This window comes from Gastrolobium bilobum, unplaced genomic scaffold, assembly GCF_033153095.1.
Source record: "Gastrolobium bilobum isolate Gb01-03AN ecotype WA unplaced genomic scaffold, APGP_CSIRO_Gbil_v1 utg436, whole genome shotgun sequence".
Taxonomy (NCBI): Eukaryota; Viridiplantae; Streptophyta; class Magnoliopsida; order Fabales; family Fabaceae; genus Gastrolobium; species Gastrolobium bilobum.
This window is the reverse complement of record NW_026898220.1, coordinates 440,723-459,613: the sequence shown is the minus strand read 5'-3', so window position 1 is coordinate 459,613 and position 18,891 is coordinate 440,723. Positions and strand designations below refer to the sequence as shown.

Genomic DNA, 18,891 nt, shown 5'->3' with positions numbered 1-18,891 from the left:
CATATAAAAATGTATGTGATTTATTTTATTTTTTCTCTTCATATAAGTCTTACACATTTTTATGTATGTATAGAAAATAATTTTATTTTCAACAATATAAGAAACATCAATCCCTAAAATAAACTAGATTTTTAAAAAAGGAAAAAGAAAATGTACGTGCATAAAAAAAAATTGTACATAAAAAAGCTTAAATGAAACTAAACTACAATTTTTCTGAAAATTGTCATTTGCCAACTGGAATGGTTATTTTTATATAAAAAAATTTATGTTTATGGATTTAGATCATGTTAAAAAAAATAATAATATGGTCATGTGAAAAATTATAATTATACAAAGATGAATTAATGATTATAAAATAAAACAGAAAAAAATATTAAAATAAGAGTTACAAAATTATAATCATTAATTTATCTTTGTATAATTATATTCTTCTCACGTATCAAGTTTTTTTTAACATAAAAAATTCATTTGCAAAAATATTATATGACTAGATGATGTAAAAAATTAACAAGATCCACTCTCATTGCCAACTTGCCACGTATTCGCATATAAATCACTTAATTGGCGACTTTTGGCTCCTACATAAAGCACTCTGAAAAGCAAACGTTTCGTGCTCCATTTCAATCTAATGCATTGGGATTTTTTTAGCCAAAAAAAAACATAATTGGATCTCGACCCTATCGTTCTCACCCAATCCTTTTCGTGATCTTCATGGAATAAAACATAATTGATCGTGTGGCAATCACATGGAATAAAACTTTTGTTTTTTTTATTGGAATGAAACATCTTTTTGAAGAATATCATTTTTACTGTACTTTAATAAATATTTCTAATAAATATCACACCTTAATTTAATGTGATTTGATTATCACGATTGAATTTATGTTAAAAAAATTGAATCAACTATGAATAATATTGCATTACAAATTATAATACATCCAATATTTTGGATGCAACTTTTGAGAATAAGATGAAGATAAGTTCCATGGTTTGGTAGGAGCATTTGGTATGTCCTGACCCGTTTAATAAAAATGTTAAACTCAAATATTTCGAGAAATTATTTAATTAATAAAATTAAATTTTTAGGGTTTTTTTAAAAAATTATTTATATTATATAACTTATAACATATAATATAGTAGAATTTAGAATTTAAATAAAATAACCGGTCAAGTTTCAAATTTCTTTAGTATTTAGGTATCTTTATAAATATATGCAAGAGTAAAATTGCTTATTCTCACTCTTATTCTATTGCCAATTGGGATTATTGGGAAGTGATTTGATTTATGTAACTTATAACATTTTTATATTATGTATATAACTATTAATTTTATGAATAATATTATATTTAATTTAATTACTTAATGGTTATGTATTTTTTTAATAATGTATATCACAAAAGTAAATAAATAATATTAATCCTTTACTCCAAACTAACCCCTTGTTTTGTAATTTAGGTATGTAAATGAGTTAGAGACTACTTCCGGCCTTATATTATATCAGACTTGATCATTATATTTAATAAAATAAAATATGTTCAAGTCTTAGAAAAAGTCTTTGTAGAAAGCATGTTATAGGCTTTTTTTTATATGACCTTGTCTATAAGTCTACGCATGGCTGAATTATATTATATTATTTATTTTAAATAAAATTATTATTTAAATAATAAAGTAATATTTTTAATTATTTTTTTATTCTTAAATGCCCAATAGATTTAAACAGACCGATTAAGCCAAACTTAAATATTTTATACCAAGCTTTATTCAAGTTAAAATGTGAACGGCGTACCCATTTATATCCCTAATTGACAGTAAATGACTGTAAAAGGAACTTCTTTCTAGTACTCTACTCTTGTCCCTTGCAACAATATTGTTAAGAGAGTAACAAATCCAAAAGCTGACAAAGTGCAACTAAGATACTGAACTAAAAAATATTGCATTACCTAGGCCATGTGAATTGGTTAACATTCAGCACCTTGTGATTGTTTGAAACTCGTCCGTCAGCAGTAACAGATTGGCACCATTTTTGGAAGAAGAGTGTCCAATCCCAAAAAAGTGCTGCAGGGTGCTACAACATTGGATTTCTTAACATTGGATTTGCTAAGAAATTAAGGTGCGCCATCCTGAAACAAATTTCACCTGTTCCCTTCTCTGATTCTCTGATGGTTGGTTTAAAGAATCAATTCAACCCAAAAACTTAAGCTATTGGGTGAGGCTACATTAATGGTTTTATATATCTCAACAAGTCCCCTCACACGAGAGCCCACTGGGCTTGAAGGGTGAACAATGCACAAGCCCACCTACCTGTGCGAAAAAAGAAATTCCACTTGAAATAAAGTGGGGGCGGTGAGGATCGAACCCGTGATACCGAGGCTCTGATACCATGTAAAGAATCAATTCAACCCAAAAGCTTAAGCTGTTGGATGAGGCTACATTAATGATTTTATATATCTCAACACCTGGACACTCTTTGGTTCCCACCCATAAACCTGTTTTTATTCAGTTGCAAGCTTTTGCAATTTTAGAAATTCTTCGACAAAATTGGAATGCCGTGAGCATGTGAGTTTGTAGTGCTTATCAGTCTGCACGAGAAAAAAAAACGACATTTGTTCTCCACTCAGAACGATATTTGAGCCCTTGACACGGTGATTAGTGAAAAAAAAGGCTTGTAAAAGTCCATGAGAATAGTTGCAGCACCATTTTAAGCCACACACCCAGTCTACGCTGTAGTCCCTTTTGACAAACGAATTGGTGCACTTAAGCTTGGGAATATTCATTTCAAGATTGAAGATTAAAATTCGAAGCATCTTTGAGAAGTTTCTATCCATAATTCTAAAGCTGATATAATCAGTTCCTATCACCAGCTGCTCTTTCGCAGTGGCCACAAGTTTCTATTCACCAAATTGACCCAAACACTATGAATTTCCCATGTTAGAAGGATAATTAGTTGTTTTTTTGCATTAGATTGGCTCCAAGTCCAGACTAACAATTGCTTGGGTGCTTAACACTTTAAAGAGAAGAGGTTAAGAGTAGCTTCTTTCATTCTTTTTACTCAGCAGCTTAAGTGCCAGAGGATGAGGATACACTTTTCTACACAAAATGACTTCAAGTGCCATGACTATATCAAAGGATGAGAATTCAATTTTTAACACAAAATGACGGGTTTGGATTGAAAAATAATAATAATAATAAGAGGCAAAAAAGGAATACCATCCGAGATATACTTTGATTCATGCCCATTCACTGATGGATAATTGCAATCTCCACTATAGAATGAAAAACAAGAAATTAAAGTTTATATCATGCATTTTTTAGTTTATTGTGGAAAATATATAACAGTTCATAGGGAATGGACTTAGTGTCAAATCGGGACACAAGTCTTGAAAATGAATAAATATATGGTCGTACTGTCTGCAGGTAACATATTTTCTTAAATAAATGAAAGTTTTCTAACATCTTTGAAGAGTTTTGTTAAATAGGCCAGTAGTTCAAATGTAGATAAAATTTGATTGTCATCAAATGATGCAAGAGTGATATAATAAGCACAAATTATATAACTGACTGGAACACAGAGAATCAAGCGATCAACAAACTCTGAACCAATGTGCAAATTATATTATCCAAGTAAGAAGATAATTCTTTAAGACCTCTCTTTCAAGTCTCCTGAGGTTTTTTTTTTTTTTTTTTTTTAAAACAAAATCGCAATTAGTGCTGCTCTGATGAACTCTGTCCAAATCTTAGTAATGCTTTAGAGTTGTAATCATGTTACTAGACGATAAAAATAAGTGAAGTTATTAATAAATAGTTCAGAATAAGAGTCGCACTTATAAATGTGCAGCACATCTAAGAAAATAAAAGTAGTATGGGGACTGAGTAGTGGGAGAGGACCTCGGTTTGAATCCTACCAACACCATCTGGGAAGGGACATAAGTATCCTAATCCTTGAACTCATACCCGAACTCTGGATTAGTCCCATAGGCGGCTCAAAGAGTCAAACCCGTGGGAATACCGGGGATTCTGATTCGCCTCGAAGATTTAATTAGGATCCGTTTCCAAAAAAAAAAAAATTAAATATTTTTTTAAATAATTAAACACAAAATCTGATATATGCTTTGAGGGACTATTTTGACATTCAAATAATAGTAAACTAGCATTAATGATGAATGAGCTAAATTTCGAGCTACGTTATAATAAGAGTTCTCAAAGAACATTGAAAAAGAACACACCAAATTAAGAACATCACAACGCTATATGAATTATCGTGATTCACCTAATTATAATAAGTGACTATTTCCTTTCTTTCATGTTCGAAATCAAATTATAATAAGTTTCTAATAAAGTTGTTTTTTTTTTAAATAAAAAACTTTTTGAGAATTTTTAGATGTTTGAATAAAAACTTTTTAAAAAAGCAAAATTTAAAATAAAAGTTAAAAAGCTGCTTTTTTTTAGCCAGTAATTGATTGTTTTTGAAAAAAGTATAAATTAAAATATAATATAAATTTTTTTTTGGAAATAAGATAATATAAATTTTTAACATACAATTTTAACTTCATCTTATCATACCTATTTTATCTCCCCTTTATTGTAATTATATATATATATAAATGCTTTTTTATTTTAACATAAATAACTTTTTTATGTAAAACTGATTTTTATATCATACATCCAAAATAACTTTATCTTTTAGAAAAGATTCTTTTAAAAAAAACAATACATAAAAAGTCATTTTTCTTAAAAGTTCATCCAAACCGTCCTTAGACGGATTTAATCCTTTTTCAATAAAATATGGGTTGGGCCTGAACCAAATGATTTCGCCCCATATTTTATCTTGATTAAAAAAAAATAAGGACAAATAATACCTTCTAATGCAGTTATATGCTTTTTAGATCACATCTTCAAGTAGACTTAGTATTTGCTACAAAAATATTGTTTAACCATAATTTGATAACTTAGACATGAAAGTTGACCCGATCAAAAGGTTGCATCATCAAGTTAACAATTTGGTTAAAGGTTAGATATACAGAAAAAGGAAAAAAAATTTGCTTCGTGAAAAAAATATTATATCAAAAAAACAATAATCCATCAAAAAATGTTATATGGTGAATTAAACAAACAGTGATAATAGTCGAATATCATATAGATTTTTTAGATAATAATAATAAATACAAAATTATAAACATAACTCAATTAACACGCGTATGACCTAATAATATAATACACTTAATCAAAAAGATTATATATTTGACTTATTTGTTGCAAAAACCCATTATGAGTAAAACAAAGACTAATTTTAATACTAAGGCCTGTTTTGATTGGGTTTTTTTTCTTCAAAAGTTTTTTTTTTTTTTTAAATTCTTTTTTTTTTTGGTAATAAAAAAAAAATTATTTTCACTATAAAATCTGTTTAGATGTCTGTTTAAAAAAAATCACAAAAAAAAAAATCAAAAATCTGCACTTTTTTAAGTTAAAAAATTTAGCTTTTAAAAAAAAAAGTCAAAAGTCAAATATATATATTTTTTAAAATCTAAATAGTTTAATCTTTTGTAAAAAAATACTTCTAAAATAAACAAAACGTAAAAAGCACTTTTTTTTTTTAGCTTATCCAAACGGACCCAAATCTCAAATTTTTTAGGTAACCAGTAAGTCATACAATTATAAGTTAAACATTATTATAAATTGCAACGTTAATATATATATAGAGAGAGAGAAAAAAAACAATTCTGCAGCCACTTTAGATAAGGTGGTCTACAGCTATCTTTTTTCACTAAGTACGATCGGTCGTACATTAAAAGTGTATTTTCTCTCTCCGCCATGTCAATCGACAGTGTCTGAGGAGAGAGAAAAAAAAACAGTTTTATTGTTATAACTAAGTACGACCTAAGAAGGGATAGTTGTAGATAACTTTATCTAAAGTGGCTGTAGAAATATTTTTCCCTATATATATATGGAAAAGTGTTTATCCTTTTAAATAACACAACTTATATCTTTTCACTCTGGTGAGACTCATACCTTTATTTATTTATTTTCACTCTCTCTCTCTTCCTTTATATATCTCTTTCTCTCACTTAAGATGATACAACTTTACATCCTTTAAAAGGATACACATTTTTCTCTATTTTTATTATTTTTTTCCTTTTCTTTCGATGAGATACCATGAATGTTTTGATAAAACTATTAAGGTGGGGATAGTTTTTTATTATTTTTATTATTTTAAATGACACAAAGTTATATCATTTTTAATAAAACTATGTCGTTTTGATGTATTTTTACTATAATCATAAGGGCCTTTACTATGAATGTTTTTAATTATAACAGTGATTTTTTGTTTATTAATTTGGATTTAAACGTTCTTATGGTATCATTGTTGTAAATTCAAATTTTTTGGTGAGAGACAAAATATGTCAAATGAGGTGTCTGTTGCTACTCACGACAAGTGCACCGATCGTACAAGTAATATAATGATTGAATAAGAGATCGTTCCCACGAGGATTATACTCAAGCACTAATTCACTATCGCAAACTTAGTTGGACAATCAAAGTTGTATTTGGAAACAGAATTTGAGTTGAAAAATTAAAATATTAAAACTAATTGATTGTAAGATTTAAAAGCAAGAAAGTAAAGATTTGAATAAACTGATAAAATAAAAACGTAGCTAGGGTTTCGATTTCCTTCAATCTCTTTATTACGTTTGAATTCCTTCCTTACGTTAATCGTCCTTAGTATCAATCTAATCAATTCTTTCGCATGTAATTAGGGCTCAATCCTTTGTTATCCTAAAACCTTTACAATCTTGAAAGAACCCTAGTTCCCCGGTTATTCCCCAAGAATGCAAGCATTGAGTTCAAGAATCTTAAAGATTACGCAAACTCTATGTCTATCCCTAGAATCATAAAGCGTACGATGAAATTATCATATAAGGATCACACACCAACATTCCTATTGTCATGCATTTACCTATGATCATTATATAAGATTCAAGCCTATATAAAACATTAAAAACAGATAATTTGATTCATGATATAAAGGAAAATTAACATACAAATTGTTCAACGCATAATAAATCGATTAAATTCCATCTAACCCTAACTACTTAAAGAACTAGCCACACATAACAATATCAAGAATGAAAGACAATATAAAAGCTCTCCCAAACTCCATAGGTGATTGGTGAATCTTCAATATCCCCAGTGCAGACTTGATGTTGATCCGTCTCCGCCGCTCACGAACATGAACCGAGTGTTTCTCCGCGTTCCCTCTGCCTCCAAGCACCGAGAGTTGTTTTGCAATATCCAAAGTTAATTAATTCTGGTCCCCAATGGTGCTTTTATTGGCCAAGAGTTCGTATCCTAGTAGAAAACTCGAATGGGCCTAAATTGGATCTTTCGGGGCGCTTAAGCTTGCTTCAGGCGCTTAAGCCCCCTAGGATGGTGATGGCAAAGTTCGCGTTGCGTGCTTAAACGCACTCCTTGACTTGAAGCTTTCTTCTGGCAGCGCGCTTAAGCCCTGAGTTGGGGGGCTTAAGCACCCAGAGGCAGTGGCAAATGCGTTTTTAGGGAGCTTAGGCTTCGAAATGGGGGCTTAAGCTCCCTCTGCTAACAACTTGATAAGATCTTCAATCTTCTTGTTTCCACCTTGATTCATCTTCTTTTCTGATCTCGTTTTATCCAAATCTTCATATTTGAATCTCTTTGTCATCAAATCCCTTAAAATTAGCAAAGATAATTTAATTAAGTAACAATCAGATTAATGTTCATGATTATCCTATTAAAAATCTAGTTTTTGACTTGTTCAATTAGATAATTCATATTATTTTAGTTCATAAAACAAGATAAACTAAAGGTTTATCAGTGTCATTACGCAGATCTCGAAAAAGTGATGTGGAATCAAAAAAATTACCTAATTCGAACACCCGAGTCAAAAGTTATGGACTTTCAAAATTTTACGGTCAAACTGTTGACTTTTGCGCCGCGTGGCAGCACCGAGTGAAACACGCCCTACAGGGGAGTGTCTCTCTCCTCAGTCACGTCCCAATGAGGAGTGTCTCTCTCCAACCGGTCACGCTCCCGTGGGCGTGTTTGACTGCTATACATATATAAATAGTTTCAAAACGACTACATTTATGTAATTATTTATTAAAAAAACAATATTTAAATTTTTTTTTTCCAACAATACCACTAAATAGGATGACGCACGAGGCAACTCATGCAAGTTGGAAAATATAAAAAAGGAGTCAGAGTCGGTGAGACAACAATAAAAAAAATTGAAGACGTGGCGTTGAATTCTGCAATCACCGTTATTTATTTCAAAAAAACAAAAAAATTCATTACTTAATGCGTAACCGTCCTCCTTCCTCAAGCATGCTTGAATGCTGAAACCACCGCAAGCTTGTCTCTTTCATCCTGCTTCTTTTATGACATCTAGCTCACTCTTTTATGGTCATTGCTAGCAAGTAGTAACAAAGAAAATGTACATGATGTTAGTTGATATTCACTTTTCAACTTCAGATACAGTTTCTTCTGTTTTCTCGAGACAAAACCTCACTGTTCTCATTTTGATTCAGGACATTTTCAAGCTATGACAATTCGGAAGATAACTTATCATGCACATTCTTATGTATTGAGTTTGTACAATGAGGATTTTATGTAAAGAACGTTTTAATGTATTAATTAATTTGAGACCGACCTCATCTTCCAAAGTTATCTGCGTATAAACCGCCATCTCTTTCTTTCTTAACTCTCTCGCATCACCTTCTATAGATGGCCTGACACAGACAAATTCCACTACCTACATTTCTTCCTTGTTTTCCTTGTTTTCTTCTAATGTCGCCGCCTAAGTTTCTAGATGCAATTCAATGAGGGTTACGAGGGGTTTAATGTTTCCTTTTCCTATTTATTTTACTTCTTGTCACCAGTGCTGATAGGGTGAAATATGGGGAGAGTGAAGCTTCCGATCAAAAAGATTGAAAACACAACAAATAGGCAAGTCACTTTCTCAAAGAGGAGGAATGGTTTAATCAAGAAAGCTTATGAACTTTCTGTTCTTTGTGATGTTGATGTAGCTCTCATCATGTTTTCCCCATCTGGGAGAGCCAGTCTCTTCTCTGGGACCAGAAGGTTGGCATACTTTTATCTCATTTATTTAAATGTTCTGTTCTTTATTAAAAAAATCCAAATATGTCACTAGCTTTTTCAATATATTTTTTGAAGCATTGAAGAAATTCTAGAACGATATATTAATCTTCCGGAGAATGAACGTGGACGGTAAGAATCCCTCATTAAACTTCTGAGATAATAGTTTAAAGTACTTTTTTTCTTCTTATAGTGCTTGATGCTTCCTAACTTATCCTAATGTTGCCACATTTAATTTATCGCCCATATTGTGGACTTGCGTAAACTCTTGTTACTGTGCAACTCTGAAGGATACATAATCAAGAGGTAAGTTGAACTGGACATCAATTTTGTAAGGTTGTTTGGAATATTGTTCTGAAATTACAAATTTTCATCGTCTTTGTAGCACATTCAAAAGGTGCTTAGAAAGTTGAAAGTTGAAGCCGATCAAATATGCCAAGCCCCTAGGTATTTTCTAGAGCTCTTGTTTTGTCTACCATTTGATTATTTACTATCAGGTTTGAATTGTAGTATACTATTACTATTGTTTACAAAACTACATTTTAGGGTGTTTCGATGCAGCCCGATGACTACAGACTCCCAACTTGAGGTATTTGTTAAAGAGCATTTGTATATCATCTAGCAAATCTATTTCCAACTTCAATTAATATATATGTGTTCGATTGATCATTCTATGCGATCTTCAGGAGATTCAAAGAGAAATTTTCATTTGCAAGTCTCAATTGGAAGAGATGAAGAAGCGGCTAAGGTTACCTTGACGTTATCATTGCTTACTACTTATATCATCAATTAAATAAAATAGCATGTCCTTCATTGTTTCACACTAAATTTTTTTAGGATATTCGAAGGTGATCCTTCTGAGATCACTACACTGTGTGAGGCTGAATATCGCGAACATGTCCTTCAGGAAACTCTAAAACAAGTGCAGCTGCGAAAAGTAAGTTTGATTGCTTAATTACCGTCAACAGTAGCCACACAATAAATTCACTACATCTATTATTTTTATGTACAATATTCTCAAAAATTTATGGAGTTAATTAACGATGTGAATTCTGAAATGTCTTAAGATGAAAGGCAACTAACAATTTCTTCCAGAACAGGGTGTTTTGGTGGAAGAGTATAATTCTCGTGCATCTCCACAGGTATATAAAGATTAAGCTAACTTATATAACATTCCCTGATCACCTCATTCCAATTTATTCTACAAAATCTAACCAACAAGGTGTTTGTTTGCTGATATATAATTTCATTCTCAGGTATCTTGACAAGTTGATGAAACCTTTTTCTTATGATATTAGATTAATTCTATACTTGCGTTCCTAACAGAATCTATTAACTCAAGTATCTAGCCAAGGAATTTTAGATGCCTAGATGAAAATATAAATGTATGCTAAATACCTCTTCAATAACTCTAAAAAAAAAAAAAACATGGAAGGATATCGATTACAAGGTTACAACTTAAAGTTGAGATCATTTATTAAATATAGAACTATGTACACGTTATATTACAATTGCAGATAATTATTGGTTGCAACTTGCAACTACAAATTGATTGTTATGATTAGGTACATCTTGCAAAAACTGTAGAAGTAGATGGATTTGTTACCAGAACCTCAAAGAACGCAGTAGACTGGTTTCCACAGAGAGATTTACATGTTCAGATTCTGAACTTCGCGAATACTTATGACCCTGCTCCTCTCAGGTACTTTTTATTGGCATTGATCCATTTGTCAATAACTACAAAATTTGCATCAATTCGTTTATCTCTCATCTTTCTGCATTCAGAGATCGACAATTACATAGTTCTGTTGTTGATATGTTAACGCCAAATTCGACACTTCTGCACTCTGCAAACATGGATCAGGATGGTCAAATGAGTCCAAGGCATAGTTTAGTGACCGGCATAAATAACACACCACCTCCTGAGTTTGGACAAGTTATCAACATTAATCCGTCCTCTTGGGAACACCTCCATCCTTTAGGTGCTTATTCGAATACAATCTTGATAAAAGTAACTTTTTACAACACCATTGTTGTGTCTCAAGACAAGTATTGATTTCGAGCCCTTGTTTTGTAATGGATGCTGTACACTGTTGTTTACACTATATTTGCAGGAAATGGATCTTTGTCGGTTGCAGAGACAAGGGACGGACAACCACTTGAACAGTATTTTCCTCAATTTACCCTGCCAAACATTTTGATGATGAATCAGAATCAACGTATTTCCTAGAAAATTAGACACTGTTTAAAGTGAGAAATAAGGCAAAACATGATTATGTATTTGCACTTCTTCAGCCAACAGCTGAAATAAAGTATTTCCAATGTGTTATTATTTTTGGGCTTGAACGTGTATAACTTATCTCTAGGCTTCAATGTGCATGGCTCGTAGGTATGCACTACAATAACTTAAGTTGGTTATATGGAATTGCTGTAATTTGATGAATCTGACTTTGAATGACATAGGCAAAATAAAAATGTTTCCTACAAAAAAGTTTTTCCAAAATGTCTCATGAAAACACAACCACCGCAACCTTGTATCTTCTTTTTACAATTTCCTTTTTGGTTGAAAAAGAAATGCCATATGTTCTTTAATTTCATAACAATATTAAGTATATTACCGTCCTATTTCAATCTACAAAGTATCCCTGATGATAAATAAGTCTCACAAATATACAAAAAAAGAATTTGGACACAACTTATTTCAAAGAAAATAGTGATGAATTAACCATCAAAATAATAATGAAATACGCATATATGGAAAGTAATCTAAAGTTAACAACTACTCGCTGAATTTTTCTCATTCATGATTCTGTTTTCTTACATTTCTCTCAAATAAACAAACAAACTATAGAGATATCAAATGTATAAAACAATTTTAACAAGAGTACTATTTTATCAATACAAAGAGATGACCATCAAAGAAGCAGCTGGCAATTAGGTTTCACATTAACTATTGAGGACAAGCTGAGAAACATTTATACATTCTTCAATGGAAAGACAGACATTACTGTCATGGGATGGAAGGTCAATATAGTTAAAACCTGCAGCACAAAAGCACACCATATTAGTTAATACTGAAGTGGAGCTTTATACCTTCAACTGCACTTTGAGGTAAATGCTCCTACAATTTCAATACCTAGCTAAGCAAATTCCAGAGTGTCTTGACCACAACTTTAGCAAATTAAGTTGATCGCCATTTACAATATAACATCCACAAAATTGAAATTTAGACTGATGACCCCGCATAGCATGCTTCTTGTGCAAAAGATAGCAAGTTACATCACACATTGGACCACTTCAGAAGATAACAAGACCCATCCAACTACATCACTCTTCTTCAAAGAGAGAATTTGGCAAATGTGGAGGACAGTGGAGGTTTGCCACGTATTTAAACTGTTACAATATAAAAATCTCAAGTCAATCAACTTGCAATAATAAAAGTCAAAGAAATGCAAGTTTAAATAATCACATTGTGCTGCTTGTATTTCTCCCGAGTAGCTTGGAATGACCCTCCCCTTCTTCCCCTATGCAAGTCATGTAAAAGGAGAACGCATTCTTTTAACTCCACTGATTTATACCCAGAGCATTCATGCAGGGCTGAATTCTGCACAGGCAAACAACTTCATAAATTCTTTGAATCACAGGTCTTAATATGGTAATTAGTAAGTTATTGTCCATAAGATTAAATACTTACCCAGGGATGCACTTTAGGCCAGATGATAAATCTAGCAAGAAATATTACAGACGCAGCTACCAAGGAAGGCAAGAATTTTAAACAATAATAGTCCAACAAGCTTAGCTCAGCAAGATAGGAAGTCATAAACACAAACATCAAATTTGGAGCCTGAAGAAAAAATAAATAAATAAATAAATCAGTAAACTTAACAAAAGCTTGTGAAACGACCAAAACACACAGAACGAGTAATCAAACTCACTTTTTTATCCTCAGAAGCAATCCCAGTAAACCTCCTACATCAAAGTAAGTACACAAAATTAGTCCAAATGTTATTTCAATTGGGTCTAGAAGTTTCATATTTGCAATAACAGAATAAAGAACAAAGCTCAGGATTCTTGCCTTAGAAAAGTCTTAACAGTAGGGTTGCCCATTTCATAATTTAGTGACTTGAGTATGTCCGATTCCATCTTTACAACCTATATAATCAACAATAACCAGAGTGAGGGGAGGAAACTGACAAGTGACAAATAACAAAACGAAATCCACTAATTGAAACAAGAACATGATTTGATAACAGACCCAGACACAAGAATAACATATTTACCTCTGCCTTGTTGTACGTATCAGCAGTGATGTAGCAGAACTTTTCTACCTTAGGTGGGTCAATTTCTTCATACTTCCTGTTTATCAAAAAGGAATGCAATTGAGATGCTTAAGCAGAATAACAGAACAATGTTTGCAAAATAAAAAAAGAAGCTAGTGAAGCCTTACGATGCAATGAGCACAGAGGAAACACCCAGCAACTGAAGCTTGGGCTTAGTCACAGGATTAATTGATAAAAATCTGTCAATGTATGAAACAGAGAGATGAAGAGTGTCGGAGAGAAGGTTGTACTCCTCTGCAACCTCTACTAACCAATCCACCAATGTTCCTCTATTGTTTGCAGTAATTTCTTTCTGAACTTTAACCATGTAGTCAATCATTGGTCTTCGTTTTTTCTCCGCCTGATAAGCAAGCAATCATCGGAATCGGTACAAATTGAAGCAACAACATAAAAAGGAACAATATAACCAAAACGACAACCGTATTGACTCTACACCCAGAATTACCTCCATTGAGCTAAGATAGTTATACATGTCGGAAACCAAAGAACCTTCGGAATTGCCATGGCTGCTTAATTTTGCATCAATAACAATGTCAACTGATTTCTCCACCTCGACCCTTGAAGAATCCGCAGAACTGAGGTTCTTCTTCGTGGACGACGCTGCTTTCTTGACCTTGGGATTCTTCAGACATTTCGGTTTCTTGGGAAGCGAAGTTTGAGTAGCGGTGAGATCAGGTAAGTTGGAAATTTCACCCAACACAACACGTTTCTTTTTGAGCGGTTGATTCTCGGGTTGGTTGACCCTCCTCTTTGCTGCTGCGCGAGTTTCCATCTCAGCTTCCGGCAGTGTTGGAAGCTCTCTCTTCTCACGATCAGTTGAAGAACAGAGAAACTGAGAGAATAGCGTTCTGAGATTCGAGGGTTTGGGATTGGAGATGAGACATTCAGGCATATAAAAATAGAAAACATGAAGAGCTTCGTTTCCGCTATTTCTGAAACTCAAAATGAAAATGAAAATGAAAATGAAAACGGAAACCAAAATGTTTTGGCGTCTGATGAAAATTTTGGCGAATTTCCTTTCTCATTCAAAATTTAATGATTTGAATTTGAGTTTAAAAATGACGATTTGGTATGACGGGGATAGCACGTTTCGCTCTCCTCTGGTCCAAAACTTCTTCCCCCCTAAATGAAAAACTGTGCGCTCTGATTTTAAATTTAAATTGTTAAAATATTCTATTATTTTATAATTTGGGTATCGATTTCTTTTAATAATAATAATTATTATTATTATTATTATTATATATTACTCGTCTGTACAGTACAGGTGTCTAAATATTAAGTAATAATGTTCTTTTTTATGTAAAAGTAATTAATCATAGGCTTTTGTAACGAAAAGAAAAATCAAAAGTAATTCTAATAAATTTATTTATTTTTAAAAATTAAAAAAGATAGTTAATTTGAATAATTACGGGACAAACTTCATCCTCTTGGTGCATCATGTCATTATAATAAAATGATTATACATTTGTACCCAAAAAAAAAAAGTTTAGTCTGATACATAATCAATCCAAGACCTTAAAATTACCATGGTCAATAATTAATTTCTAAACTTTTAAAATTGTATATGATAAGGTGTGTTCGGAAAGTATAATAAGCTTGTTAACTTTTTCTTACAAAAGAAATATTACATATATCATACATAAATTAATATATAAAGAATTGTGCATGTTTAAAAATAAACAATGTTACATTATGGGCATCTTACAAGGGACTCCTTATGTGAAGACTCTTTGAAAACAATGCTCATATTGTTTGAAACTCATTCAGATAATTGATTCGGTTAAAGCATTGGATTATTGAATTATTGGTTGATGTAGTAGGTCATTAATTCAGCCGATTGAACCAGATAAATATAAAAATAAAATAAAATTATTTACATAATTTATGTTTTAAAATCATGTTCACAATAAATCAATCATAATTTTTCCAAATATATTACTAATGATTAAACTCACTTATAAACTTAAATAAATGTTATTAGACTTATTTATTTTTCAAACAATTCTAAGTTTTAATATTGAACCTAAAAAATTCTTTTGACCTTGTAAACCCTTGATACCGACGTAGTTCAATTGTTTTTATTTGAAAATCATGCAAGTTTGGCCTTATATGTTTTTATTTGAGGGGATATTTTATTTGAGGTGAAAATCATGCTAGAGGGGATATTTTATTTGAGGTTTAAGTGACTCTCGTGCAAGTTTGTAACAATGGGTTAAGTGACTCTTCCCTACTTACCACTAATTTTCGTGCTAATGCTTTCTTTTATATATATGGGCCGTATATGTTTTTTTTTTTTTTTTGGTCTATATTGCTGATAGTGACTCTCTTGCAACGGGAGAGTCCCTTAACCATTCAGGGGCTTTGGTAGAGAACAATTTTTTTTACCCAGTATTCACGATTTTCGAAAATATGATGAAAAGTTAATTTTTTCTGAAAATGTTACCAAAAAATTATTTGGTTTGACAAAATATTCCTGAGAATGTTGGGTCAACTTTTTTAATGCTATTTGTTGTAGACTTGGCAAGTGCACCGATCGTACAAGAAATAAAGTGTACTGAGTATGAGATTGTTCTCGCGAGAATTTTAATTCAATCACTAATTCACTACTTCCGCTTAAGTTGGACAATCAATCATGAATTTGTAACAATATTTGGTTTGGATTTTATAAAGATAAGTAAAAACAAGAACAATAACGTAAAAGTTTTGATTATTTGACAGAAAAAAACGTAGCTAAAGTTTCAATTTCTCCCATCTCCCATTTATGTTTTGAACTCACTCTTTCATATTAATCATCCTTAATATAAAGTCAATCGATTATTTTAATTTAATTAGGATTCAATTCCTTGACACCCTAAATATTTATAATATTGCAAAAATCATAGTTCCTCAGTTATTCCCCAAAAAGATAAGCGTTACGTTTAAGAATCATACGATTGCGTAAAATCATGTGTCTATCCCTATAATCATAAAGATTACGATGAAGTTATCATATACGAATCATACACCAACATTCATATTATCATGCATTTACCTTATATCAATCTACAAGATTCAAGCTCATAGAAAGCATTAAGAAAATATATCTTCATTTAAAATAAAAAAGGAAGAATAACATCAATAATTTATTCAAAACATAAAAGATTAAATGTGTTCTATCTAACCCTAACTACTATAAAAACCGAGCTTGACATAATAGAATAAAGAATGAAAGAAAACGATAAATCTCCCTCATACTCCACAGTAGTGTGGTGAATCTTCGAGATTTTCAGTGCAAACTTGATACCAATCCATCTCCAACTCTCAAGAACATAAAATACGATCCTCCTTTGCTTCAAATCTCCAAGACTGATCAGATGATTATGATTTCTGCCTCAATTTGCCCTTTAATAGTTGAAGAATCTGTGCCCTAAATGAAAACAATCAAATGAGTCTAAGTTGGACCATGATGGGCGCTTAAGCCCCCTCTTGGGCACTCAAGCGCTCCACGACAGTAAGACAGATTCGTATGAGGACGCTTAAGTCCTCTCTTCAAATAGGAACTTTTTACATGGCAGCGCACTTAAGCTCCATTTTGGGGGATTCAGCGTGTTATTACATAGACTTGTTATTTCTTTGTAACTTGGGCGATTAAGCTCTACAGTGGGACTCCTGTTCAAATATCATAATTTATTTTATTTCGCACTTTGTGACTTCCATGATCTTCAATTCTAAGCTCTAAGCTTGTGGGCTTCATATTTGCTCTCATTTATACTCATATACCTTCAAAACATGCAAAAGTTAATTATTTACTTCGTATTTCAATAGTTCATATTTTTTCATTAATAAACCCTAATTCTTATACATTTGTCTAGATATTTTGTGTAAAATCAGTCCTTAAAACATAATAAACTAAAGATTTATCACTATCTTTGGTTGATTATAAAATATTGATTGGAATGTGTACTGAATTTACAAAATTAACCTTTATCGTTCATTTAGTTTATTGAGCAACGTTTTTGTTTATTCAGAATGACAACGAGGTCAGGGTCATTGGGGACAACGACTGTGGCTCCACGGCTAAGAAAGATGACGAGTTGGAGAACATAACTGTTTTTGCTGAACCGGACCCTGTCAACCCTTTCCTTCTTCACATTATCTAATGCTGAGGTTTCTTGTTCCTGAAGATGCTTTTTTTGGCGTTTATAAACCTTGTTTTGAAAATAAATGGTGGCAATTTGGTTGTTTTCAGGGATAGGAGAACTCTGCTTCCAACAAAGCTCGAAGAAAATATAACGTTGGTGGGGAAGATAACTACGACAGGGTATTTTTGTTTCAATAATTTGCCAACATTTTCCAAACATGTGGGGTTTGTTGAATACCAGCTGTGGGATGAGATTATTCGGTGAAATTTCTTGTTCAATTTTATGGGAACATTGACCTTTTTTGCCACTGTTTGGAGTACTATTTATCACAATGCCTTGATCCACTTAAATTTTTCCAAAATGGCACGTCACATTCTTGTCACGCTAACAAGCGAGACTAGATTGGACACGTGGCACTATCTTGCTGGCCCCAAATCTCGCCTAGCAGTGTAGCGAGATTTGTAGTCAATGTGGCAGACTGCCACATCTGCAAAAAACTACCCACTTGGCTAATCTCACTCGGATGCCCAGCGAGATTAGGTGAACTTTTTCTAACATGTCTCGCTGGTTTGCTGATCGAGATTAGTGGCAACCGTACACCCAACTGACGCATGTGTGACATGTGTCATGACCGCATGAATCTCGCTGGGCAGACTGTTGAATTATGTGCAGCCAACCCCCTATCACATGAATTAGTATAAGTAGGGATGATAAATGAAACGGGGGACTTTGGCCTGGCTCATAAATGTCTGAGCTTACATGTCTAAAATTAGTTGTTGGAACCAGACTTGGACTTGTATAAAAGCTCGTTTAATAAAAAGGTCATAGGCTCTGATTCAAAAGTCCGGCCTTATAGCCTCCCAGGCTGGCCAAGTATACGAATTTTAATTTTAATTTTGTATTTTTTATGGGTTTCGATTTTTCATGCGGTAGGAGACAATTTTCTCATTCTGTAGGCACATCTTATGTGGGGCCCACATATATTAAAAAAATAAAAAAATAAAAGAAAATATTACACGAAAATTGAAGAGTCACTAGTAGACGAAAACAAATATCCTACGACATGGGAAAATGTTTTCCCATTTTTTATACTATTTATAATAGTCTCGTCTCTCTCCTCAACTCATTTCATCTCAATTTATTGGTTAAACAAATTTTTTGATTTATTTTGTTTTGTATTATGTTGTTTGGATATACATATAATTTATGAATCTTTATGGAATTATTAGTGTTGTTGATCATATATCATGTTTGTATAAATTTTTGTTATCTTATTTTTTGTTTAACAGGCTAAACTTTACTTT

At 32.2% G+C, this 18,891-nt stretch overlaps 2 protein-coding genes across 2 annotated transcripts; one reads left to right on the top strand and one right to left on the bottom strand.

Moving 5' to 3' along the window:
- Nucleotides 1–8,926: 8,926 nt before the first annotated feature.
- Nucleotides 8,927–11,356, top strand: LOC133313953 (agamous-like MADS-box protein AGL104). Its single transcript, XM_061515378.1, has 10 exons — nt 8,927–9,111; nt 9,205–9,258; nt 9,417–9,432; nt 9,512–9,573; nt 9,688–9,715; nt 9,813–9,874; nt 9,964–10,063; nt 10,692–10,828; nt 10,912–11,108; nt 11,241–11,356. The coding sequence occupies exons 1-10, from the start codon at nt 8,927–8,929 to the stop codon at nt 11,354–11,356; spliced, it is 957 nt and encodes a 318-aa protein (XP_061371362.1).
- Nucleotides 11,357–12,453: 1,097 nt separating this feature from the next.
- On the bottom strand, nt 12,454–14,358 carry LOC133313952 (G2/mitotic-specific cyclin C13-1-like). Its single transcript, XM_061515377.1, has 8 exons — nt 13,912–14,358; nt 13,574–13,806; nt 13,407–13,482; nt 13,202–13,278; nt 13,062–13,095; nt 12,821–12,970; nt 12,596–12,730; nt 12,454–12,519 (listed from the first exon to the last, which is right to left on the bottom strand). Exons 1-8 carry the CDS (start codon nt 14,356–14,358, stop codon nt 12,454–12,456), a joined length of 1,218 nt encoding a protein of 405 aa, XP_061371361.1.
- Between the last annotated feature and the right edge of the window lie 4,533 nt (nt 14,359–18,891).

What these genes read in the sequence shown, in the direction of transcription:
- LOC133313953 (XM_061515378.1), top strand. Translation starts at nt 8,927, where the DNA reads ATGGGGAGAGTGAAGCTTCCGATCAAAAAGATTGAAAACACAACAAAT. An exon ending in CTACAGACTCCCAACTTGAG is followed by an intron (nt 9,716 to 9,812) that starts GTATTTGTTAAA and finishes TGCGATCTTCAG; the next exon opens with GAGATTCAAAGAGAAATTTT. An exon ending in AACAAGTGCAGCTGCGAAAA is followed by an intron (nt 10,064 to 10,691) that starts GTAAGTTTGATT and finishes TGTTATGATTAG; the next exon opens with GTACATCTTGCAAAAACTGT.
- LOC133313952 (XM_061515377.1), bottom strand. Translation starts at nt 14,358, where the DNA reads ATGCCTGAATGTCTCATCTCCAATCCCAAACCCTCGAATCTCAGAACG. An exon ending in ATACGTACAACAAGGCAGAG is followed by an intron (nt 13,279 to 13,406) that starts GTAAATATGTTA and finishes TTGATTATATAG; the next exon opens with GTTGTAAAGATGGAATCGGA. An exon ending in TTGCTTCTGAGGATAAAAAA is followed by an intron (nt 12,971 to 13,061) that starts GTGAGTTTGATT and finishes TTTTTTCTTCAG; the next exon opens with GCTCCAAATTTGATGTTTGT.